This window comes from Cetorhinus maximus, chromosome 11 (assembly GCF_964194155.1).
Source record: "Cetorhinus maximus chromosome 11, sCetMax3.hap1.1, whole genome shotgun sequence".
NCBI lineage: Eukaryota > Metazoa > Chordata > Chondrichthyes > Lamniformes > Cetorhinidae > Cetorhinus > Cetorhinus maximus.
The window spans coordinates 9,766,255-9,791,799 of record NC_135889.1 but is presented as its reverse complement, the minus strand read 5'-3'; the positions used below and the strand labels follow the sequence as shown (position 1 = coordinate 9,791,799).

The 25,545-nt window shown below is 44.8% G+C and overlaps 1 protein-coding gene across 3 annotated transcripts in view; it reads left to right on the top strand.

The window, feature by feature from the left end:
* Positions 1 to 25,545, top strand: part of agap1 (ArfGAP with GTPase domain, ankyrin repeat and PH domain 1) — a 662,670-nt gene that overhangs the window by 265,469 nt on the left and 371,656 nt on the right. For all 3 annotated transcript variants that reach the window (XM_078551515.1, XM_078551513.1, XM_078551514.1), the window contains exon 2: positions 9,603 to 9,661. In XM_078551515.1, the coding sequence (XP_078407641.1) occupies positions 9,603 to 9,661 (59 nt within the window). The remainder of the gene's footprint in view (positions 1 to 9,602; positions 9,662 to 25,545) is intronic.

Here is a 25,545-nt window from a genome sequence, read left to right as displayed (position 1 = left end):
GCTTGCCCAGTGGCTCACAAAGCCTGCATTTAACAAAGTTGCGAGTTCTGAATTACGGAAGTGTCACAACTGCAACGGCAGATATCAAGCTGGCTTATTTGTCCGTTGATAGAAACCTTATGCAAATGCCAAGTCTATCAGTCTATATGTGTTTTACATAGAATTTTACAGCATAGAAACTGACCGTTCAACCCAATAGGTCAATGCAGTGTTTATACTCCACATGAACCTTCTCCTGCCCTACTTCATCTCACCCTGTCATAACCTTCTATTCCTTCACCCTAATGTACTTATCTAGGTTCCCCTTAAATACATCTATGCTACCTGAACAACTCCACATGGTAGAAAGTCCACATCCTCACCACTCTAAGGGTAAACAAGTTTCTCCTGAATTCCATATTGGATAGATTAGTGATCATATATTTATGATCTATGGTTTTGTATTCCCCACAAGCAAAAACGTCTTCTCTACTCTACCCTACCGTACAAATCTTCTGGCACAATGATTAGTAAACATGATGTATCTCTGACTGACAGATGGACCTGGATTGCTAATAACCAGAAATGCATGGGTGTACATATCAGAAAAGGATTGACAGGTTGGGTGTCTCCCCTCTTGAAAAATGAAGGCTGAGGGATGATCTAATAGAGGCTTTAAAAATCATGAAAGGTTTTGATTGAGCGAATACAGAACGAATGTTTCCTCTTGTTGAGAAGAGCAAAATTAGAGGTCATCAATACAAGGTGGTCACTGAAAAATCCAATCGGGAATTTAGAAGAAATTACTTTACTTAGAGTTGTAAGAATGGGGGACTCACTACCACAGGGAGTATTTGAAGTGAATAGTATAGATCCATTTAAGGTGAAGCTAGACAAGCATATGAGGGAGATGGGAATAGAGGATTATGATAGATTTAGATAGCCAGCTGTGAAGAGGCTTGAATGGAGCATTAACACCGGCATGGACTGGTTGGGCCGTATAGGAACATACATACAAACTAGGAGCTGGAGTAGGCCACTCAGTCCCTCTAGTCTGCCCCGCCATTCAATAAGATCATGGCTGATATGATTGTAACCTCAACTCTTCATTCCTGCCTACCCCTTGATAACCTTTGCTTATCAAGAATCTAACTAGCTCTGCCTTAAAATTATTCAAGGACTCTGCTTCCACTGCCTTTTCCGGAGGTATCGCCTGTATCTGTGTCGCATGTCCTTTGTAGAATGTTCTTTACTGAGCACTGTCTTTAAAGTAAAATTTGTTAGTGTGGCCACTGAGACTAATTTAGTGGTTGTGATCATTTTAAAAATATCACCCAATTTTGAAAATTTTAAATAATGGTTTCCTGCTATCCATGCAGCAGGCTTACTGAGCAATCTCATGATTATATGGTGTAGATTTTGCGAAAGTGTTGTGGGTGGCTGGGTATCTGTGGTATGGTAAAATTTGGTTAGCTGATGTATTAAATTTACCATCTTTATTTTTCTGCATTCATTTTAACCCATAATCAAGTGCACGCATACATCTTAAAGGCACTCATTGCTAGCTGAAGTAAATTAAATAGATAGATCACAGGTCAGCTCACATTTACAACAGGGCAATTGTGGGCACATTTCCTTCAGAAAAATGTTGTGTTTCAGGGATGATTCCTGGACTTAGACTTTTAAATTATGAGGCGTGATACAGAACAGAATGGTTTCTTTTTAGGAAAATAAAATTGAGTGGGTGGTATCAGGTCTTGAAAAAGCTCAGAAATTGGAAACTTAAATGAAAGAAACTGATTTAGCTTAGATTGTCCACATAGAATCAGAGGGACTCGAGTAGAATTCACAAATTTCAAGTAAAATTGCAAATTCGAAGAACAGTTGTTCTTTGCTAGATATGATGAATAGATTCCTTGTAAGAGTAACCAAATGTCAGTTTAGAAATTTAAGAAAAAACTAAAACTGGCTAATTATTTGGTTAGCACTGGGATTGAAGATTAGGGCATTGCTCATTTCAAATTCAGTGCAATCCAGTCAGCAATTGGTTGAATCAGCACAAAGATTGGGGAATTTTAAATGTAAGGCACATCCAAAACTACTTACTTTGGCATTTTCCACTATCTTTTCCGCTGGTCGGAGATTCAATTTGTCAGATCAGTTTTACACGCAAAACGGGCCATTCCTCCATTGAAACATTGTGAGATTCCACTAGGAAGGCTTTTCAAATTCAGCTTATTCTGTTAGATGCATAAGCAAGTGAAGACATGTATTATAAGTTTTCTTTCATATCAAAATATATTGAATTTGCTAGGGAACTGACCAATGTACGCCAATTAAAGTAGTACATGGTTTGGTATAGCTTTTTTTTAAAAAGATGTTTTCAGTGATTTTAAATCAGGTTACTTATAAGTGGAGGAATGGACACTTCTGTTAAAAATGTTTAATTTTTGTGATAAACCTATTGTCAACTGTATTAATACAACAGCACCTAGTTACCACTTACATCAGTGCTTCCCAAACTTTTTCCTGCTGTGACCCCATTTTCAGGCTTCACACTTGGTGCGACTCCGGAGTGAAAATTTAGGGGTGGTGAGAGGAGAGTTGTCGAGTGAGATGGGCATTCAAACAGCAGAGATAAGGTACAGAAAACAGTTTTGACACCTACCATTTTGCAGGCTTTGTTGGTGAGAGTGATCAGGCTTCAGAGTTCATTGGATTAGGCCATGCCTACAGACAAAAAAAAATTGAGCACATTTAAAGGGACCTGTCAGCCAATCTCAGGACTGTCAAATCTAAGTCTCCGCTCCACAGCCACCATTGCTGTCTCGGAGCTGGCGACCCCAATTACCTGTCTCATGACCCGATTGGGGGTCACGGCCCACTGTTTGGGAACCCCTGACTTGTATACATCCAAGAATACTTTTTATTGGGCAGTTAAAAAAAAAAGGCATAATTAAGTTATACTGCACTGCTCAATTGCATTGTTCATAGAGAATTTTACACTCGTTTATGAAAATGATTTTTAATCAGAAATTTAAAATCTAATCTAACCAGTGCAATTTTGGATGCGATTTCATGATTGAAATGGAAGCTCTACCCCTATAAGTCTGTGTACAATCAGAGATGATTGAATATCATATAGAGCATGGTTCCTGAGCGTGGAAACATCCAAAAGTTGCCTTCATGGGGCATAGTAGTTGTTACGCATGATTCATGGCTGCTTTACCAAATGTGAAAGTGGAAAATGAAGCAGACAGTTGGCTCCTCAACTACCTGCCCCTTGCTGGAAGATCATGCATGTGAACGTTGAGCTGGGCAGAATCAAGTTCAGCTGGGCAGATTCAAAGTTCAGCACTTTGCAACCTTCCGGGTTTAACATTGAGTTCAACAACTTCAGATCATGAACTCTCTCCTCCATCCCCGCCCCCTTTCCGATCCCCCTTTTTCCAATAATTTATAACTTTTTTAATATATTTTTTAAAATATATTTTTCTTTTCCCACCTATTTCTATTATTTTTAGATTTATTTCCATCTATTGTTTTATCTCCACCTTTTAGCCTATTTCGATCCCTTCCCCCCACCCCACCCCCACTAGGGCCATCTGTCACTTGCTCGTCCTGCTTTCTACCCTTAATGTCACCATTAGCACATTCCTTAGATAATATCACCACCGTCAACACCCCTTTGTCCTTTTGTCTATGACATCTTTGGCAAACTCTTCTTTGCCTCCACCTATCACTGGCCCTCTATCCAGCTCCACCGGTCCCACCCCCTTCAACCAGCTTATATTTCACTAAGATAAAAGCAAAAAACTGCGGATGCTGGAAATCCGATACAAAAACAAAAATACCTTGAAAAACTCAGCAGGTCTTATATTTCACCTCATTTCTATTTTTCCTTAGTTCTGATGAAGACTCATATGGACTCGAAACGTTAACTGTATTCCTCGCCGCAGATGCTGTCAGACCTGCTGAGTTTCTCCAGCTAATTTTGTTTTTGTTTCAAGTTCAGCTGTGATGACTTCCAATGTAGAAAGAGCACTTGCTGTCAAGGTTTGTTTGTGAAGAATAATCTTTCCATTGGGACTGGACTCAGTCAAGGGCATTGATGCTTTCACATTGGGAGGAGAAAACGTTGCAAGAGAATTTTTTTTTTAAAATGGAAAACTTCCAAGCAACTAGTCTGGAATGACTAATCCATGCTACAAGGTTATAAAATATTCTAGGGCAGGGGTGGGGCACCTACCTGTGGGCTGGATCCGGCCTGTTTCTCAATTTCACCTAGCCCGCAGCAAGATATCTAAAAGTTTAGACCTATTACCTAGCACCTTCAAAATGGCATTTATCATCGTCGTTGTTACGAATTTGTTTTGGATAAAAGCATCAGCTAAATTACTATAATAACATTCAACAATATAATATTCAAATTCAGCCATCGTATTAAAATAGCGGGTGAGTAGAATGTTTCTGTATTCTCTTTATAAAGCTAAATTAATTTGCTTTTTATGTGCGGGGCCCGCAACTAATTTTGTCTATGTGTGAATGGCCCGTGATAAGAAAAAGGTTCCCCACCCCTCTTCTAGGGTTTTGATTGATTTAATGAAGTAGAGTGATACGGAGAGACATAGTCGCAGAAGACCAAGTTATTTGGGTCCAGTCTGTGATGGACTGCACGTGAAAGGAGCAGACTTAGAATCATAGGGCCTTACAGTGAAGAATGAGGCTATTTGAACTACCTGACCTATACCAGCTGTTCTGGTTTCCTGCCCTTTTCTCAATACTCTTATTTTCAGAGCTTTTGTGGGTTCTTATGTTCTTATCCACTGAACCAGTGGCTAGATTCAGCAGTCCAGCAGTGTTTGTACGTAAGTGGGCTGATGCTTCTTCAAGTCATATTTACCCATGACATTTGCTTATTGCTTAAGCGCTCATTTGTTCGATTATTTAAAACCTGACAGTATAATTGACACCTGTGTATTAAAGAAGTTAATTTCTCATTCCTAAAATCCTCAGCCTGTCCATATTCTTTAGTCACTTGGCATTGTAATGGACAGTAAACAAGCCAGAGTAAAATGGTTGCATAAATCCTTGACCTGCATGACACCTGCTGGATCAGTACAAATTAAAAATATATTCCATTGCTGAAGTGTCAGCTTTGGTTCACTGACAGTTGACTTGTTTCTGAGTCAGAAGGTCGTAGGTTAAATCCCCACTCCACTGACTTGAATGTATAATCTAGCCAGACACTTCACTGCAGGACTGAGGGAGTGCAGCAATATAGAAGTGCTTTTTTTTAAAATGAGATATCAAGCTGAGAGGGTGGTACAGTGGTTAGTGCTTCTGCCTCACAGCTTCGATTCCAACCTCTGGTGTCTGTCTGTGTGGAGTTTGCACATTCACCCTGTGCCCGCGTGGGTTTCTGCCAGGTGCTCCGGTTTCCTCCCATCGTCCAAAGACACGTTGGTTAGGTGGATTGGCTATGGTTAAATTCCCCCTAGTGAGTCTGTGTCTGTGTGCATGTGGGTATGTGCCCTGTGATGGACTGTACCCTGCCTCGCACCCATTGCCTGTTGGAATAGGCTCTGACTCCTCATGAAAAGTGAGTGAGTGATATCAAACTGAGCCCCATTTAATCCCTAAGGTAGATGGAAAATTCTATTCAAAGAATAGAGCCATGGGACACAAATTACATCCAAAATTTTTCTAATTTCCCTCAGTGCTTTACTCCTCAAATTTCTGTTCAAACTCATTTGCATATCACCTAAATCTCCCATGTTGTGAAGCACTTAATCTGTGTTCCCTAGCCACCGACTCCGTCCCCATCCATGAAGAAGAGTCACGTGGACTTGAAACGTTCCTCTCACCACAGATGCTGCCAGACCTGCTGAGTTTTTCCAGCATTTCAAAAAAATTTTATATTAAATTTCCCATGAACTCGCACAATCAGAACGTAGTTTTTTTATATAAGGTCATTTGCATTAAAACTATTCCTTGATGTATTTACGAGTGGTAACTTGTTGCAGTTTTATTAATATAGTTGAAAATGAGTTTATCATTTTAATCAGAGTGTCTCGTCCAGCGCTGTGAGTGACCTGATTTTAAAGATCCAAAAAATTAGTTCAACGAACTATACAGAACCATTTACACGTTACATTTGTGAACTATGATCAGTTTATTAGTAAATTAAACCAAATATTTAAAAGCTTTTAAAACTTGGCTGTTAGTATGCTTTTGTCTAAAAAGATCACCCTAAATTTAAAAGCCTCATCAACAAGTGCAATTGGTGGAACCTCATATGGTGATTGATTTGACCTGGGGTGTGGCCAATTTTGTAGGCAGGGATGTCTTCCAGCACGATGTTCTTTACACCAGTGCACAAGATTTCAGAAACTACTGGACATTATTTGTGTTCGGAATTCCTCGACCTTTTGCGTTGGTATATTGATCTAGCATTTAATTTGAAACGCGTATTTACGTCTGGTAATTTACATCCATGTTGTGAAGCACTTGCAGGTCCTTATTAATCTCTGTTCCCTGGCCACTGACTCCATCCCCATCCCTGGTTTTTGTCTCAGGCTGAACGGGAGGAGTTACAACTTTAGCATCCTGCTTGAGCCTCAGCTGGATTTTCAACACCACATCCTCTTCATCACAAAAAAAAATCGTCCTGTTCAATGTCACTGGTCTCTATGGCTACTTCAGCTCATCAGCCGCTGAAACCTTCATCCACACCATCGTCACCACCAGACTCCACTATTGCAATGTTCTCCTAGCCAGCCTGATATCCTTCAAATTCCGTAGACATGAACTCATTTAAAACTCTGCTGACTGAAGCCCCGCTCATTCTTTGCTCCTGCCCTGGTGACCAACAATATCTCAAATTTGAAACTCTATCTTCCTCTTTAAATCCCGTATTGGCCTATCTCAATAACCTGTACAGTCCCTCCCGAGTTTTCCATTCCTCTGACTCTGGTTTCCATGCATCTCTTCCCTCTCTCCATATCCCAGTACTGTGATTGTGCTTTTCGTTGCTTGTACCCCATGCTCTGTAATCCTGGCTTCTCTTTGGGCCAACTTCTCATGCCTCTGAAGTGTCTTGGATGTGTTTATCCTTGTGTTAGACGCTTTGTATAAATGCCGCTGCCAGCACATGCCCCTTCAGCCATGGGTCTATTGATGAAAGCATTCATTGTTGCCTGATTTATTATTGGCATTTTAAGAATGTCCCGCACCATTAAAACTGTGATTGTGCAATTTGATCCCAGTTCTACACATGCCATTAATAGTTGGAAAATGTTCTGTTATGGCATGAAGTGAATTGCAATGCAAAACCACGTCTAGTACGAAGTGTAATATGTATTAAAAACAGCAATTTGATTATTGTTGAATGAGGAGACGCGGCAGTATGTTACTGTAATGTGACACTAATTAGATATGTTTGGTGCTTTTATTCCTGGCCAAGTGACCAGCTGTTGGGGAGCTCTGCACTTAGATAAACCGGATCAGTCTCAGGAGGGAATTCAAACCTGACTCGGGTATCAGGCTGGTCGCGACATAAACAACGCAGACACTACCTTGCTCTTGGTTCACTTGAGTAGGCTGCTCTATTTCCCCAGCAGCCTGTAATGGCTTTGTAATGAAGTGTGTTCACTGGCAGTACTTTCCTCCCCATTGTAAATTGTTTCCTGCACTATTTGATATCTCTAACATGAGCAAGGACCATTACATGTAGCCCAAGGGTTCAATTTGTGCACGGACATTCATTAGCAAGCTCTTTGAGTCAGGTTGTGTCCATAATATGTTTTTTTTTTCTCTCCAGTCTCTATAATTTGACCCATTTCCTTTATTCAAGAGGCCATATCTCCGTAATAGATTGTGATCTAGTCTCATTTCCTTCACTAAAACATGGGTCAGCATTGTTGAAAAAGCCATCAATTCTCTGCTGGCTTCTCATCAATGGAAACAACAAGACTACCTTATGATTTTCTCATATAATGTCAAGGGATCTCCCCTTAGAGTCAACGTTTTAAAAGCGTATTACTCTCCTTATAAAACCTTCCCCGCCATGGTCTCTCGGCTCAGAGTGAGTAGGAGGCCCATGCCATAACCTCTGCCAGCCCTGGTTATGACTGATTTAGAACTCTGCCTTATTTCAATTCATGGAAGCTATACTTCTAATATTTCTCTTAGATTCTGGTTGCTGGCGGATAGGTAACCATTTTAAAGTGGCTGATGGACCCTGATTGATATATATATATATATATATATAGATTTTTCCCAGACAGTTGTTTGATTTTGGAGGGATGTATGAGGTGTCTTGTACTATTTCTAATAACCCTGTGAAGGGTTTCCTCTGTAGCCCTGTTGGTAGCACGCTCCACCTTGTGGATTCAAGCCCCACTCCAGATACGAGCACAGAAATCTGGTTTAACACTCCCATAGGTGTGTCTTTTGGATGAGATGTTACAACTGAGGTGTGATGAGCCCCCTCCAATGGCTGTAAAAGATTCCATGGCCCTGTCTGAAGAATAGCAGAAGAGTTCAATATTATCCCTCGGGAGCAGGGATTGCAAGTCTTTCTTTTGTTTTTATATCAGTAACATAGTGCAAATATTGTTCACTTGGGATACACTAACGCCCAGTTTAGTTTGAGCATAAAGTTGTTTTTTGGATCATGGGGACCTCTGTTGAAGCAATCTTTTGTGCTGAGTGCTAGAAAAAACTGTGTGGAAAGCACCTGAGCCATGATCTTGAGCCCAATGTAGCTGGACTGACTGTCTCATTGTGAGAAAGTGCTGACCTCTACTGACTTCTTCCCCTGACATCCACAACTGAGATCAGAAACTTGGGACGTAGGGAGTTATGGAAAGAAACCTGTTAATTTAATTTTAATTTATTCCTTCATGGAATGGGCCTCACTGGCAAGGCCAGCATTTGTTGCCCATCCCTAATTGCCCTTGAACTGAGTGGCTTGCTAGGCCACTTTAGAGGGCAATTAAGAGTCACATTGCTGTGGATCTGGAGACACATGTGGGCCAGACCAGGTAAAGATGGCAGATTTCCTTCCCTGAAGCATGTTAGATGGACGATTGATGATTGTTTCATGGTTACCATTATTATTCTAGATTTTTTTATTAATTGAATTTAAATTTCACCAGCTGCCATGCTGGCATTTGAACCCCTGTTCCCAGAGCATTAGCCTGGGCCTCTGGATTACTAGTCCAGTGACATTACTACTACGCCACCATCTGCACCTGAGCACGGATCTTGCATTTTGTTAACAGCTGTGAGCAAACTTGAAGAGCAACTGTTTTCGTTCATTCAAGTTTTCTGGAGTGCAGAAGTTTCATTTTAAAAATGAATGGAGAATCTCATTGTTTTGGGAGGAAATACCAAACTTTGTCAGTGGGTTTTGTGAAGATTAGAGTTAACAAATAGGATAGGGGGGACTCCACTTTAGTACTTCACTTGGCATTCCTGTATAGCAGTTGTCTGCCTCTTCAATCTTTGTTCCCCAAATTGCAGTATTTTCAAAGGGCAGCCATAGTAATTGCCTGGCATTTTTAAAATATCAGAGTTTCAGAGTTTATTAACTTTGGCTGTGTCCTTGTGTTTTGCAGATGCATTTGTAAACAGCCAAGAGTGGACGCTTAGCCGATCCGTGCCAGAACTCAAAGTGGTGAGTACCATTACCAGCACGTTCAAATAAGGACATGGGCATGATTTCAGCAAAAATAATCTTGGAAGGCTCAGAAAATTTCGTGAACACTATGTATGATCCTTGACTGTTTTTATTTTGTGTCTGGAATTCTTTCATGAGACCATTTTCATTATAGCTACAGTAACAAACAATTTAAGATAATCAGTTGAGCTTGGCATGCTTGCTTTTGTTCTGATGAGTGTAAGACAAAAAGCTTCGACAACATGTCTCTGAAGCTGGCTACTTTCTGCTGCACGACAGCTTGAGAAACATGAACCCTGCACATTAGTCGAAGTGACTATTTCTAATTCACTCGGTCAGTGAGTGTTGGTAGGCCATCGTAAGAGCGTCACTGCCAAACTGATCCTGCCTTTGCTTGCTGTTTAGGCAAATCCATGTTCTAACAGGGTTGTTTGAAATGTGTTCAAAGAAACACACGCTAGCTTTTTCCACTTTTTAATTTCTCTTCTCTCAATTAGAGGAAACTGGCCTGCCACTGCTCTCATTGCGATCCCACTGTGAACTGAGTTTTTAATCTTTTGATCCACCGAGTTATTGAAGAAGTCCAGTGACCTCACTTTGTTCTAGTTTCTGCTGCAGATACTGACTGGCCTGCTAAGTGTTTCCAGCACTTAACTGTTCATTAATTCAAGGAGGTTCTATCATGTAATTGTCCATTAATCTTGAAATCTCGATCTGTATGTGTGATGTGTTGACATGATCACCCTAACTTATAACGTGTGTTATTAGTTTAAAAGTTGCTGTCTTAACATAGAACTGCTAGCATTTTCCACATTGACTATGGAATTGCTCATTTATTGATTAGAAGAACAACACTTTTGGGGAAAAACATTACTTTCCAAATTGCAGACTTTTGTTAGGAGATTGCAATTGTTGTTAAGTAAATAAAGAGGCTAGGTTATTGGAGTGGTTTCTCCATAACCCAAGTTTAGTGGAAAACAAAATTATCAAATGCTTTTATTTTCTTGTATGTGACAGAAAAAGATTGAATTTTGAAAAGGAACGACTTGAGTGGAGTCTCTGTCCAAACACATCATATCCTGGTGCAGACATTGCTCAAGCATCTCCTGTATCACCTTCCCCCACAGTACGACTATCATTCAGATGCCTCCTGTGCCATAGGGCACTTTGATAAGTTTTTGTTTTGGGAACCCAGGATTGCAGCATTCAAGGGGAAACCTGCAATGCCTGAATGCTGCCCTCCCTCCCTTTTATAATGCGCATGGTGTGGTGGAAGGGATGGATAAAGAGTCAGTTATTTGTTTTATATATGACCATCATTCTTGAGACGCATGAAAAATCATGAAAAGCCCTAGCATCCACTGAATGTGCAGAATCGGTGATCTTTGTATGCAATGAGCCAGCAGTTACTTACGTCTCCGTGAATGTCCTGTATCCCGATCTGCTCCTCCTGGGCTGGTGGTGATAGGTTAGTGTTCCACATATCTTCCTTGCATGCCCCACCTCCCACTTTGTCTGTCTCATGCTCTCTCTCTGTCTGTCTCTCTCTTTGTCACGTGCTCTCTGTCTTGCTCTCTCTCTGTCTCGTGCGCTCTCTCTTTGTCATGTGCTCTCTGTCTTGCTTGCTCTCTGTCGCGTGCACGCTCTCTCCCTCTGTGTCTCGCGTGCACGCTCTCTCCCTCTGTGTCTCGCGCGCTCTCTCTCCCTCTGTGTCTCGCGCGCTCTCTCTCCCTCTGTGTCTCACGCGCTCTCTCTCCCTCTGTGTCTCGCGCGCTCTCTCTCCCTCTGTGTCTCGCGCTCGCTCTCTCCCTCTGTGTCTCGCGCTCGCTCTCTCCCTCTGTGTCTCGCGCTCGCTCTCTCCCTCTGTGTCTCGCGCTCGCTCTCTCCCTCTGTGTCTCGCGCTCGCTCTCTCCCTCTGTGTCTCGCGCTCGCTCTCTCCCTCTGTGTCTCGCGCTCGCTCTCTCCCTCTGTGCCTCGCGCTCGCTCTCTCCCTCTGTGCCTCGCGCTCGCCCACTCCCTCTGTGCCTCGCGCTCGCCCACTCCCTCTGTGCCTCGCGCTCGCCCTCTCCCTCTGTGCCTCGCGCTCGCCGTCTCCCTCTGTGTCTCGCGCTCGCTCTCTCTAGCTCTGGCTCTGTGCCTCGCGCTCGCTCTCTCTGGCTCTGTGTCTCGCGCTCGCTCTCTCTAGCTAGCTCTGGCTCTGTGTCTCGCGCTCGCTCTCTCTGGCCCTGGCTCTGTGTCTCGCGCTCGCTCTCTCTAGCTCTGGCTCTGTGTCTCGCGCTCGCTCTCTCTAGCTCTGGCTCTGTGTCTCGCGCTGGCTCTCTCTGGCTCTGTGTCTCGCGCTCGCTCTCTCTAGCCCTGGCTCTGTGTCTCGCGCTTGCTCTCTCTAGCTCTGGCTCTGTATCTCGCTCTCTCTAGCTCTGGCTCTGTGTCTCGCGCTGGCTCTCTCTAGCTCTGGCTCTATGTCTCGCTCTCGCTCTCTCTGGCTCTGTGTCTCGCGCTCGCTCTCTCTGGCTCTGTGTCTCGCGCTCTCTCTGGCTCTGTGTCTCGCGCTCGCTCTCTCTAGCTCTGGCTCTGTGTCTCGCGCTCGCTCTCTCTGGCCCTGGCTCTGTGTCTCGCGCTCGCTCTCTCTAGCTCTGGCTCTGTGTCTCGCGCTCGCTCTCTCTAGCTCTGGCTCTGTGTCTCGCGCTCGCTCTCTCTAGCTCTGGCTCTGTGTCTCGCGCTCGCTCTCTCTAGCTCTGGCTCTGTGTGTCGCGCTTGCTCTCTCTAGCTCTGGCTCTGTGTCTCGCGCTGGCTCTCTCTGGCTCTGTGTCTCGCGCTCGCTATCTCTGGCTCTGGCTCTGTGTCTCGCTCTCTCTAGCTCTGGCTCTGTGTCTCGTGCTCGCTTTCGCTCTCTCTAGCTCTGGCTCTGTGTCTCGCGCTCGCTCTCTCTGGCTCTGTGTCTCGCGCTCGCTCTCTCTGGCTGTGTCTCGCGCTCGCTCTCTCTGGCTCTGTGTCTTGCGCTCGCTCTCTCTGGCTCTGTGTCTCGTGCTCGCTCTCTCTGGCCCTGGCTCTGGCTCTGTGTCTCGCGCTCGCTCTTTCTGGCTCTGTGTCTCGCGCTTGCTCTCTCTAGCTCTGTGTCTCACGCTCGCTCTCTCTGGCTCTGTGCCTCGCGCTCGCTCTCTCTAGCTCTGGCTCTGTGTCTCGCGCTCGCTTTCTCTAGCTCTGTGTCTCACGCTCGCTCTCTCTGGCTCTGTGCCTCGCGCGCCCTCTCTCTAGCTCTGGCTCTGTGTCTCGCGCTCGCTCTCTCTAGCTCTGGCTCTATGTCTCGCTCTCTCTGGCTCTGTGTCTCGCGCTCGCTCTCTCTAGCTCTGGCTCTGTGTCTCGCTCTCGCTCTCTCTGGCTCTGTGTCTCGCCTGGCTCTCTCTGGCTCTGTGTCTCGCGCTCGCTCTCTCTAGCTCTGTGTCTCACGCTCGCTCTCTCTAGCTCTGTGCTTCGCGCTCGCTCTCTCTAGCTCTGGCTCTGTGTCTCGCGCTCGCTCTCTCTAGCTCTGGCTCTGTGTCTCACGCTCGCTCTCTAGCTCTGTGCCTCGCGCTCGTTCTCTCTAGCTCTGGCTCTGTGTCTCGCGCTCGCTCTCTCTAGCTCTGGCTCTGTGTCTCGCGCTCGCTCTCTCTAGCTCTGGCTCTGTGTCTCGCGCTTGCTTTCTCTATCTCTGGCTCTGTGCCTCGCGCTCGCTCTCTCTGGCTCTGTGTCTCGCGCTCGCTCTCTAGCTCTGTGCCTCGCGCGCCCTCTCTCTAGCTCTGTGTCTCGCGCTCGCTCTCTCTGGCTCTGTGTCTCGCGCTCGCTCTCTCTGGCTCTGTGTCTCGCGCTCGCTCTCTCTGGCTCTGTGTTTCGCGCTCGCTCTCTCTGGCTCTGTGTCTCGCGCTCGCTCTCTCTGGCTCTTGTGTCTCGCGCTCGCTCTCTCTGGCTCTGTGTCTCGCGCTCGCTCTCTCTGGCTCTGTGTCTCGCGCTCGCTCTCTCTGGCTCTGTGTCTCGCGCTCGCTCTCTCTGGCTGTGTGTCTCGCGCTCGCTCTCTCTGGCTCTGTGTCTCGCGCTCGCTCTCTCTGGCTCTGTGTCTCGCGCTCGCTCTCTCTGGCTCTGTGTCTCGCGCTCGCTCTCTCTGGCTCTGTGCCTCGCGCTCGCTCTCTCTGGCTCTGTGCCTCGCGTGCCCTCTCTCTAGCTCTGTGCCTCACGCGCCCTCTCTCTCTGTCTTGTTCATTCTATTGTGTGCTCTCTCTCTGTTGCATGCTCAGTTTTTATCCTAGTTGAGGCAAATAACAAATACATTTAAAGGGAGACTTGCTAAGTACATTAGGGAGAAAGGGATCGATCGGTATGCTGTTAGGTAGAGACGGAATCGGATGATGTGGTGCAAGGGAGAGATGTAGTAAGGTTTAGGAGGCTTACGTGGAGTGTAAACACCTTTTGGGCCGAATAGTGTATTCAGCACTTTTCAGAAACTTCAGTAGAATATTTTTTCTATCAAACTTTAACTATTGAAGGAATTCTTTCACAGATTTGATTTCATTGATGTCCTACAGTTCTGAAATCAACGTATGTGGCTTTAGAAACATTTTCTCTTTGCTTATTTAGTATTTTTGATATATGGTTTTGACCCCCATGGCTGTACACTTCCAAAGCCTGTAGACAATATGAGTTGAGTTATCCTTTACTTGCTGCAGCAAAGAATCTGGTTGCCAACAGTGTTACACAGGATATTATTTAAGATAAGTGCTTGTGAGTTCATCCCTTCTAATGCAAGGTAAGTACAGTGCCACATATGGCTGTTGACTCAACAACCTTGTAATGTACTCTACCTAGTCACACAATAGTGTAACTCTCTGTTGCTTATCTCCTTTATAATGGCGCTTCTTCACCATTTCACAGCATAAGGCAAACAATAAGCAACGCTTAACTTCCAGAGTATTGTGTTAATTTATTATAGCTTTGAAACATTCTCGTGCCCCCTTCCTCTCTCAAAATAAACACATTGTGTTTTTATCAGCATTGATAGGGGATGCATAATGAGGAGCTGGGGGACAGATGGTTCTTCTCGCTTAAAGGGGCACTCTCTTAGTTCATCACGAGTGAATTATAAATGTCTTCCTCTTGGGGCGAGCATGCAGTGATTCACTGTACATTTCTTGCATTAGTTTTTCTGCATTGAAAATCTCGTGCACTTTTATTTTTTGGAGTAACACATGAAGCTGTTGCCTGATTATTCTGCTGAAATTTTATACTTTTAGCTTCAGGAGGGGTCTGATGGTTCGGCAAGGAGAATAATGTGCTTGGTAAAAAAACTAATTTTACGCACTGGGAGCCAGTACCCAATATTGTTTAGTGCTCTGCATACCTTACAACGTTGCTGCCAATGTCAGGCATACCATTGGAAGTAACTCTGTCAAGTAATTATCCAATAATAATTTTATGAAAAGCTAATGTAACATTGACTTTTCCCTCAAGGGAACTAGAATACAAATGGGTGTAAGTTATGTTACTGTCAAACGAGGTTCTGGTTAGATCCCATTTAGAGTGCTGTGTTTCGTCCTGACAGGATATATTGGTCCCTGAGTGGATGCAGATACACCAGAATGATACCAGGACTAAAAATGGTTAAATTATGAGGACAGGTCCCATTGACTTGACTTTGTAATCCCTTGAGTATAGAAGATTAAGGGTTGATCCAATTGAGAACTCACCTCCTGACTCTGCAAAGCCTGTCCTCCATCTACAAGGCACAAGTCAGGAGTGTGATGGAATACTGTCCACTTGCCTGGATGAATGCAGCTCCAACACTCGAAAAGCTCAACACCATCCAGGACAAAACAGTCTGCTTGATTGGCACTACATGCACCACCAGCGACATTCACTCCACCGCCGACATGCAGTAGAAGCAGTGTGTACCATCTACAAGATGCACTGCACCAAGGCTCCTTTGACAGCACCTTCCAAACTTGTGACCTCTATCACCTAGAAGGACGGGGGCAACAAATGCATGGGAACACTATCACCTGCAAGATCCCCTCCAAGCCACACACCATCCTGACTTGGAAATATATTCCCGTTCCTTCACTGTCACTGGGTCAAAATCACGGAACTCCCTTCTTAACAGCACTGTGGTTGTCCCTACACCAAATTGACCGCAGCTCACCACCACCTTTTCAACAGCAATTAGGGATGGGCAATAAATGTTGGTCTAGCCAGAGACGCCCACATCCCATGAATGAATTTAACAAAAGTTAAAATGATGAACGGATTTGATAGAGAGAAACAATATTTTCTCTGGTAAGGGAGTCCAGAACAAGGGGGCATAATCTTAAAATTAGAGCTAGGCTGATCAGAGATGATATCAGGAAGCATTTCTTCATAAGAAGTGCAGTGGAAATCTGGAACTCTCTCACACAGCAAACTGTTGAGGTTGGGGGTCAATTAAATATTACAAAACTGAGGATGAGAGATTTTTGTCAGCCAAGGGTATTAAGGGATATGGAATTGTGAGCAAACAGAATTGAGGTACAGAGTCTCATGATCTGGTTGAATGATGGGACAGGCTCAAGGAGATTACTGGCCTACTCCTGATTCTAATGCCACTGCTAATGTAGGCAGTTGAACCCTTCTGGTGCCACGCTCTATACCTCCAGAGATAAGAGCATGTGGCAGCCAACACCCGCACTTGCAGCAGAATATGCCCTTTTGACTTTGGATGTGAGCGTGTGCAAACCAGCATAATGATATTGCTGGCCTGGGGAAGGTTGGCTCGATACCGAAAATTTGTCAATGTGATGTTTCTGACCATAGAACAATAATACATGCCTAAATCTTCTCTCTGTGTGTCCCATTATTGCAGAATTTGATACTGGTGTCAACTGTGCCTCATTGGGGTAGCACTCTTGTACTCTTGAGTTCTGAGGTTGTGGGTTCAAGTCCCACTCCAGAGACTTGAGCACATAATCCATGCTGACTCTCCCAGTGCAGAACTGAGCAGGTGCTGCACTTTCAGATGAGATGTTAAACCGAGGTTCCATCTGCCCCCTCAGGTGGATGTAAAAGATCCCATGGCACTGTTTTGAAGAAGACTAGGGGCGTTCTCCCTGGTGCCCTGGCCAATATTTATTTTTCAACCAACATCACAAAAAACAGATTACAGGTATATGATTATGATAAATGGGATCTTGCTGTGTGCAAGTTAGCAACTGCCTTTCCTGCATTATGCAATTATTATACTTTAGAAAATCTTCATTAACTGGAAGACACTTTGAGTTGTCCTGAGGCCATGGAACTGGTACGTACTGAAGGAATCTTTCCTTTAGAAACAGATGTGGGCACAGTATATAAGGAAATGGGTGGGTAAAGGAAGGATTTGTACACATTGTAGAAAATAACAGCTATTTGTGGTATAGATAGCAGACAAGGGAATGGTGCATCTCATTACTTAGTATTGTAATTGCTTGCAGACTTGGGCATGTGTTACTATGAATTCACTCCTGCCTCCTTATTGTTCAATGTGTTATCAAGCTGTTGATGGGATCAAGTGAAGACCCAGTCACTTGTTTGAATTACAAACTCAGACTGTTCTCAAGCTCTTCACCATGAGAGTTATCCTTGATTGAGAAAGCGGGATGCATTTGCAGGGGATGATATTACCCCCGATCAACTAATTGCAAGTGGTCCTCGAGTGATAAAAATAGCTTTCGACCCCACGTCCTATTCATCACCAAGGCAGTTTAATTCCATCTCAACAACATTGTCGCCCCCGGCCCCACCCCCACCCAACCTCTGCAGTTAAAATATAGATGGTCCTGTCACTTCCAAACTTATCTACTCCAGTGTTTACCTTGCTGGTCTCCCAACTTCCTCTCTGCACAGACTCCAAGTTGCCCAGTACGCAATGTATTTAATATAAATCCTTGTAATATATAAACCCTTCCCCCCCTCACTTGCACACCCAAATTTTGCGACCTCTTTCAGCTCCATTAACCCTTTTGACTACAGAGCTAATACAATCTGACCTTTCTGCTCAGCCCTCCCAAATCTCCACTGTTGGTGATAATGCCATTAGTTGGTTCACTGGAACTCCCTCCCCGGAATTCTTTAACTCTTCATCTTCAAATATTTCTATTACAACCCATCTCTTGAGCTAAAGTTTTGCTTCTTATTTCCAGATATCTCTCCTTTGCTTGTGCTCATTCCCAGTTGTCATCTGTTATATGTTGTGGGACTTTTTAATGCTAAAGGAGCTAAGTAATTTAATTTTTCTTGTTAGCATCTCATCCCCAGAGTAGATCCCAAAGTGCTAACTAGCGGTATTTTCATCTGAAACCAGGATTCATTCTTCTTCTGCATTTTTTGTCAGAGATTTTCCTTCTCCTTTTGACCTTACACGTGACATTGTTTAATAATGATTTATTGAAGATGAGATTATTAAAGATTTCTGCAATTAAATATTCTGAACCAGATTTGTGTAGGACAGCAGTAATACTCAAGGTGTGTGGGCTGGTGGGGTAAGAGCAGGATTTGTGTGTGTTCAGGCATTTTCTAGGTTTTGGCCACTTTCCAGAATCCAGTCAAAACCTGCAGACCTGCAAAGTTTAGCAAGAAAAAAATGGCAGTTTAATAAAACTCTATTTCAACCAGTACATCTGTGCATACAGAGTGTTGCAAAGCACTAAAGTGAACAGCAACAACTTGCATTTATACAGCTCTTTTAACATAGTAGAGGAGGGGATTTGCAGGAATGGTTCCAGGAATGAGGGACTTCGGTTATGGGGATGGATTGGAAAGGCTGGGGCTGTTCTCCTCAAAGTGAGGATTGAGGGGAGATTTGATGGAGGTCTTCAGGATCATGAGGGGTCTGAGCAGAGTGGATGGGGAGAAACCGTTCCCTCTGGTGGAAGGGTTGAAGGCCAGGGACCGTGGATTTGAGTCGGGTGGTGGGGAACCAAAGGCGACACGAGGAAAAGCCTTTTTGTGGTTGGGATCTGGAATGTGCTGCCTGGGAGTATGGTGGAGGCAGGTTCAATCGAGGCTTTCAAAAGTGAATTGTATAATTATCTGAAGAGAGAAAATTTGCAGGGCTGTGGGGAAAGGTGTGGGAGTGGAACTAGCTGAGTTGCTCTTACAGAGAGCCGGCATAGATGTGGGGGGCTGAATGGTCTCCTCCTGTGCTGTAACCGATAAACAATTCCAAGAAACCATCCCTAGGCTCTTCACAGGTGTGTTACCAGACATTAGGACAGGTGACCAAATGCTTGATCAAGGAGGCAGGTTTTCAGATGCATCCAAAAGGATGAGGGAGTGAGAGCGAGAGGGGCAGAGAGGTTTAGGGAGGAAATTCCTGAGCATAGGGCCATGGCAGCTGGAAGCACAGCCACCAGTGGTACAGTGATTAAATTCAGGGAAGCACAAGGGGTCAGAATTTAGGTAACGTAGAAATCTCAAAAGATCATCGGGCTAGAGGAGATTACAGAGTTAGGGAGGGGCGTGGCCATGGAGGGATTTGAAAACAAGGATGGGAATTTTACAGTTGAGGCATTGCCAGGCCAGGAGGTCAGCGAGCACAGAGGTGATGGGTGAACAGGACTTATGTTTGTCCCCTCCGCTTCACAAAGGAGGAAATTATAGATCTATGCCATCTCCTCGAAACCAACCAACAGGTATCATCTAACTGCATTAAACATTATTATGTTGGATTCTCCATCTTGTTCAATGTGCTCTAACCTGTTAGCAGGTTAAATATAAGAACAACTCAGTGCCAACAGATGATGCCACTCAGATGGAAATCAGAAAGAGGGGTGATTTGATGTACAAAGCTCTTGGGAGATGAACGTGGTGGTAAGATTGTCAGTTGTTTTTGCTACTTGAATGTTACTGCGATGCGGTGTCAGAGCTGTACGGTCCTGTGAAGATTTGGCACATGTGAGCAGTAAATGTGGAACAGGTTGAAGGGCAAGTCTTTGGGATCTTGGTCCATTTACCTGGTATTAGGAAGAATCGGATAACCTTACCTTCCTGTATTCCTTAAAATGCACTATCTTATGCATCTGTCTGCATGCCTTGCAGATTGTTGTATTTCTGCCAGGCATGGTGCGCTGCTATCCTTTTGAGTCTTAATCATGCAACTCTCTTTGCACCCACCTCGTACAGCGGCACAGTCACTTAGCCACCTGTCAGATAGGGAGTCAGGATTGGACTTACCATCTCTTGCCGACTGACTCTGTTTGGTGCCTCCCTGTTGAGTTTTTTTGACCTTTTCATTTCTGACTGTTGCTTCTTCAACCCTTTCCTGCTGTTGTACGTGCACACAGCACCAGGAATGCTAGGAGCCTGTGTGAATATTGTGCACGAGCTGGGCAGTGCACTGCTCAAGAAGTCCAGCTGATCTCAGTACAATTGTGTATAGTAGCCAGATTGACGCAGTCACGGCAGTTTTTGACCTGCGATCACAAAATTGATCTGTAGCTTTGCATTGTGAGGCTTGCATTGTGCAGGGATTTGTTCAGTGAAATCAGAAGGCCGTTGAAATGCAGGAGATTATGTTGAGAGTCAATTTGGATTTACTTCAAGGTCCAAAAGAATAATACGCTAGGACTGTATAATCTCATGATGGTTTTGCTATCTTGATTTCTCTGCTTGTTCTCCATTACTTCTGTGCATGTTTAAAGCTGTTTGGCGATTGTAATTCCCTTCTAATTTTAAAGCTGTTGAAAAGACAGAAGGACAAACTTATATTTATATAGTGCCTTTTGCGATCTCAGGATGTTCCAAAGCACCATGTAGAACCAATGGAGTACCTCTGGAGTACAGTCACTGTTGTAATGTAGGAAACATGGCAGTCAGTTTGTATACAGCAAACTCCCACAAGCTGCAATGTCACAAGGGCCAGGTAATCTGCTTTTTGTGATCTTGGTTGTGGGATAAATATTGGGCCCAGACACCAGGGACAACTTCCTTTTATGTCCACCTGAGAGAGAAATTGGGGACAGTGGATGAACATCTCATCCAAAAGGTAGCACCTCTGACAGTGCAGCTTTCTCTCGGTCACAGCTGGAGACTCCCAGGAAGACAGCAGGGATGCATTCCAAAGTATCCCTGAAAAGATCAAATGTCTCCTTTGGCTCATGGGGGGGGGTCCCTGGCTTGTGACCGACCAATATGGAGAAGGTTCATTCGGGAGGGCATCGAGCACATGGCGAGGCTTTGTCGGGATCACGTAGAGGGGAAGGTGAGGTGTTGGGCAGAGCGCACAAACCTCCAAACACCAAGAAAACACTCTCTCAGTAATGCCCTGGAGAATCAGCCTGGATGGTGTGCTCTATTCCTGGAGTGGAACTCAAACCCAGCGTTCTGATTCAGAGAGCTAACACTGAAAGGCAGAGAACTGAATGCTGTTTTCCCTTTGGTGTTATGATTTCCTAACAATGCACTTTTTTATTGCATATTTTGCAGGATGCAGAGTGTGATATGTAGCAGATTTTTGAAATGCATTTCAAAATCCATTTATAGAGTTGTGTGGGAGGATTTTATGGAGGCGCCGGGGGGCTTTCCAGGCGGTGAGAGACGCGTGTTGCATCCCATGGAAGGCCTGTTGAATCACAAGCCAATCAGGCAATTTAGTGGGAATTGGTGGGCTTTCCACGGGATCAGGACCCTGGGGGTTAGAAGTTCAGCCGCCGAGAACTGCTGGCCAGTGAGAGGCCAGCAGCCCTTTTGTTCAGCAGCGCCTCTCGGGAGGCAGTGGCTGCTGTGGGAAGTGCACCCACCAGAGGCACAGGATCATGGCGCGACCCAGGCCAGAGCTAAGTGATAGTGGGAGGGATTTTGCGGGATGGGTGTCACATGGAAGGGGTTGTAGGGGGTGACTCTTAGTAGCCCTCCGCCCCTCCCGATGCCAAGTCCCTTGATCAGGCACTGAACACCTTTGAGCAAGAGACCACACACACACCCACCCTCAACTCGCACAGGTTTGTTTGTCCTGCTTCCCATGTGGTGACATGCCCACCTGACATTGGTTTAACACTAGTGGTGGCAGGATGAATTCCTTAAGAGAGCATTAATTGCCCACTTAAGGTCCTCAATTGGCAGTGGGGTCGGGAAGGTCGTCCATGGGCTTTGCCACGGACAAAATCAGGGGTGGAAGCGGGAAGGTGGCGTGGTCCCTGCCTGCCTGATTAAATGCCCTCCCCGCCTCCAGACTCGCCATGGGAGAGGGCATAAAATACCCCTCATAGAGTCATTTGTGGCACGGAAGGAGGCCGTTTGGCCCATCAAGTATGTGCGGGCTCCCTTCGGAGCAATCCAGTCAGTCCCACTCCCCTGCTTGATCCTCGTAGTCCTGCAAATTAATTTCCTTCAAGTGCTTATTCAATTTCCTTTTGAACTCATTGATTGTGACCACTTCTACCATCCTTGTGGGCAGCAAGTTCGGGTCATTACTATTTATTATTACAACCATTCATTATCATTTACTTAATCTTACATAAAATGACTTAAACGTGGAAAAAAAATGTGATGGAGAAAAAAGTGATGGCTAATCATAACGCAGGTGGAATATTTCATACCCTTGGATTTATCAATTGTTTGGCTGGTACAAAACCTTGCATTTAACTTTGTGATTATTCCATGTTAGTTGGAGTTGACCCTGTTGAATGAGTGGCCTTGTTTCTTGATTCACCCCTGCACCTTCAGTTCCTGAAGGTGTTGGCTATACTGGGTCAGGATTCCATGGGTCCTGGCAGCTCACCTCTCATTCTTTATGTGTGGACATCAGCATGCTAAATGACTTGTGCCATGCAAGGAAATGTAATCTTCTGATACATGGCCTCTCCATAACCAAGACCACCTACTTCCACCTCTGAGACATTATCCGTCTCCACCCGTGCCTCAGCCTATCTGCTGCTGAAACTCTTATCGATACTTTTGTTACCTCCAGACTCGACTATTCCAGTGCCCTCCTGACGGGCCTCCCACCTCGCATAACCTCAGCTCACCCAAAATGCTTCTCCTGTATTCCGTTTCCAATCGAATCCTGTTCACCCTTCGTTGGCTCCCAGTCCGCCAACGTCTCAGATTTAAATATCTCATCCTTGCGCGCAAGTTACTCAGTGGCCTTGGCCCTCCCTCCATGCAACCTCCTCCAGCTCTACAACCCTCTCTCCCCTTGCCCCAGTGCCAAGATCTCCGCTGTTCCTACTGTCCTGCAATCTGGCCTCTTTTGTAGCCTTGACTGCAGTTCCTCCACCATTGACAGCTGTGCCTTCTGCTGTCCGGGCCCTAGGTCCAGGAACTCCCTTGCCAAACCTCTCTGCCTCTCTCTCTCCCCCTCATGTCCTTTAAGACAATTCTTAAAACCTACTTCTTTGACCAATTTTTGGTCACCTTTCCTAATATCCCTCTTTGTGGCACAGTGTAAATTTTTGTCTGATAATGGTGCTGTGAATTGCTTTCAGATCTTATACTATATTGATGCAAGTTGTTGCTGGACAGCAGAAGTTTGAAGTTTTTGGGAATAAAAATGAAGACTATGTTCTGAATTTGAGAGCCCACTCACATTCCTTTTCTCTACATTAATCCTTTGAGGACTCAAGCTAGTGTCAGTAACATTTCAGCCCAATTCCTCACTGGGTCACAAAGAACGAATAGATTAATCTGACTTGGGACCTATGCTGGAATTTGTTAAGTGTGGGATGTGCATTCTCATGTCCTGACTGGCAAGATGTATGTTTGCATCTATCGACTTTCATGCGATGGATTCCTGGGGAGTTCAGGTGGGCTACTTCCATCCTCGCTGGCTGTCACTCCACAGCAGGCAGTGGAGGAAAAGCATGCTCATTTCCTTGTCATTCTTACAGTCCTCCTGTTGACTGGCTGTAAAGCAGATCACCTTAGCATTCAGGCTGAAAAATGATTCATTTGTTATGAAAGTTGAGATATGAAAATAGTTGTAGGCATTCGTACATCTTGGGAGATAATAGACTGCGCCCAGGATGTATGTCACTTCCAGATTGAACATCGTCTGTTGTGATGGTAAAGGCTGATTTGAGAGTGGCAGTCCCTTCTGCAGCTGACACAGATGAATAACATTGGCCCATGGTCGACTGATGTTTTGCTGACCTCTTTTCTGCCATCTGGTTGTTTCTTTTGTCCTCTGCTTTTTCCACGCCTATCCTGACTGCTTGTCCCCAGGCACTCCGGTCAGCAGCGAGGATTTCCCACGCATCGATCTGATGATCCCAGTCAACTTGAGGCCTTGCTTGCAGACGTCCTTGTATCTCAGGCATCCTTGTATCGCAGACGTGGTATCGGTGTATCGTGCCAATAGCAAGCTTGTCATAGAGTATCTCTTTGGGGATGCGGCCATCATCCATTCAGCTCACAGATCCAGCCAATGGAGTCGCTGCTGACACAAGAGTGCTGAGGATTCCTGCACGCTGGTGCACTTTCATATTCAGCACTCTGTCTTGCCAGGAGCTGCCCAATATTCATTTGAGGCAGGGAGATTGAAGCTGTTCAGCTGCTTTTCTTGGCTTGCATAAGTTGTCCTTGCTACTGTAAAGAAGGGTGCTGAGAACACAAGCCTGGCACACACAGCTTTACATTTTCGGTTAGTTTGCTGTGAAGGTCATTCAGTAATAATCATGACTGTCTGTAGATTTGAGGGCATTTTGCTAAAAGTCAACACTTGTTACCTCGGCCAATTTACAAGGTGGCACTCAGGATCACAACAGTTAAATAATGGTTGAATCTTGTACTCCACAAAGCTATGCCTGGATGCCGAATGTTATTCTACGTTGTTTTTTAAATGGCAGGTTTGCTGAGTGTGGCATGGTAATGGTCGTAAATAAACTGAAGCTGATTCTCTTATACTCTGCATGTCTCCGCCGATATCTACAGGTATTGCACTTAGTGCGACCGTAGAAGCTTTTGTTAGGGTCAAGGCCTCTATTTCAACAGTGTCATTTTAAGCAGAGAGTGATTTGAGAGCAGCCAATCACCATGCAATGTTTGAAGAAAGGCTTTTATTAGAACTGTCAGGATAAGTGTAACAGATTTGTGCTCCAGACAATGAAACAATTCCCATCATTGCCATCTTTTGATCTAGGGACCCCTCCATAGTGCTGTTACTGCATGTGTTTTAATTAGGACACAAACATGTGTTCCCCACTTTCCACCACCCCAAAATATTATACTTGCAATAAAGGCAACCTGTTAAAAGTTATTTTCCCCAACCTCCTCAGAATCGTTAGCAGCTGGAATTCAGAGTTTCATCACTTTGTAAATGGAGGGGGGGCTGTTTCTTTGCACAGGTCAAATTATAGTAACTAGGGTAAAAGCAAAATACTGTGAATGCTGGAAATCTGAAACAAAAACAAAAAAATGCTGGAAAAGCTCAGCGGGCCTGACAGCATCTGTGGAGAGAGAAAAATAAAGTGAACTTTTCGAGTCCGTATGACCCTTCTTCTTCAGATCCTTCTGAAGAAGGGTCAGACAGACTCGAAACATTAGCTTTGTTTTTCTCTCTCCACAGATGCTGTCAGGCCTGCTGAGTTTTTCCAGCATTATGTTTTTGTTATAGTAACTAGGGTTTATATTTTTCATCGCACTGCATAGAATCTACAACAGCAACACCTTGCATTTATATAGCACCTCTGACGTAGTAAAATGTCCCAAGGTGCTCCACAGGATCTGATACCGAGCCACATAAAGCGATATTAGGACAGGTGAGCAAAAGTTTGGTCAAAGAGGTAGGATTTAAGAATCGTTTATCAGGAGAAACGGGAGAGCTATTAGGGAGGGAATTTCACAGCTTACGGCTTCAGCTGCTGGAAGAAAAAACTAGGGATGCGCAAGAGGCCAGAATTGGAGGGACC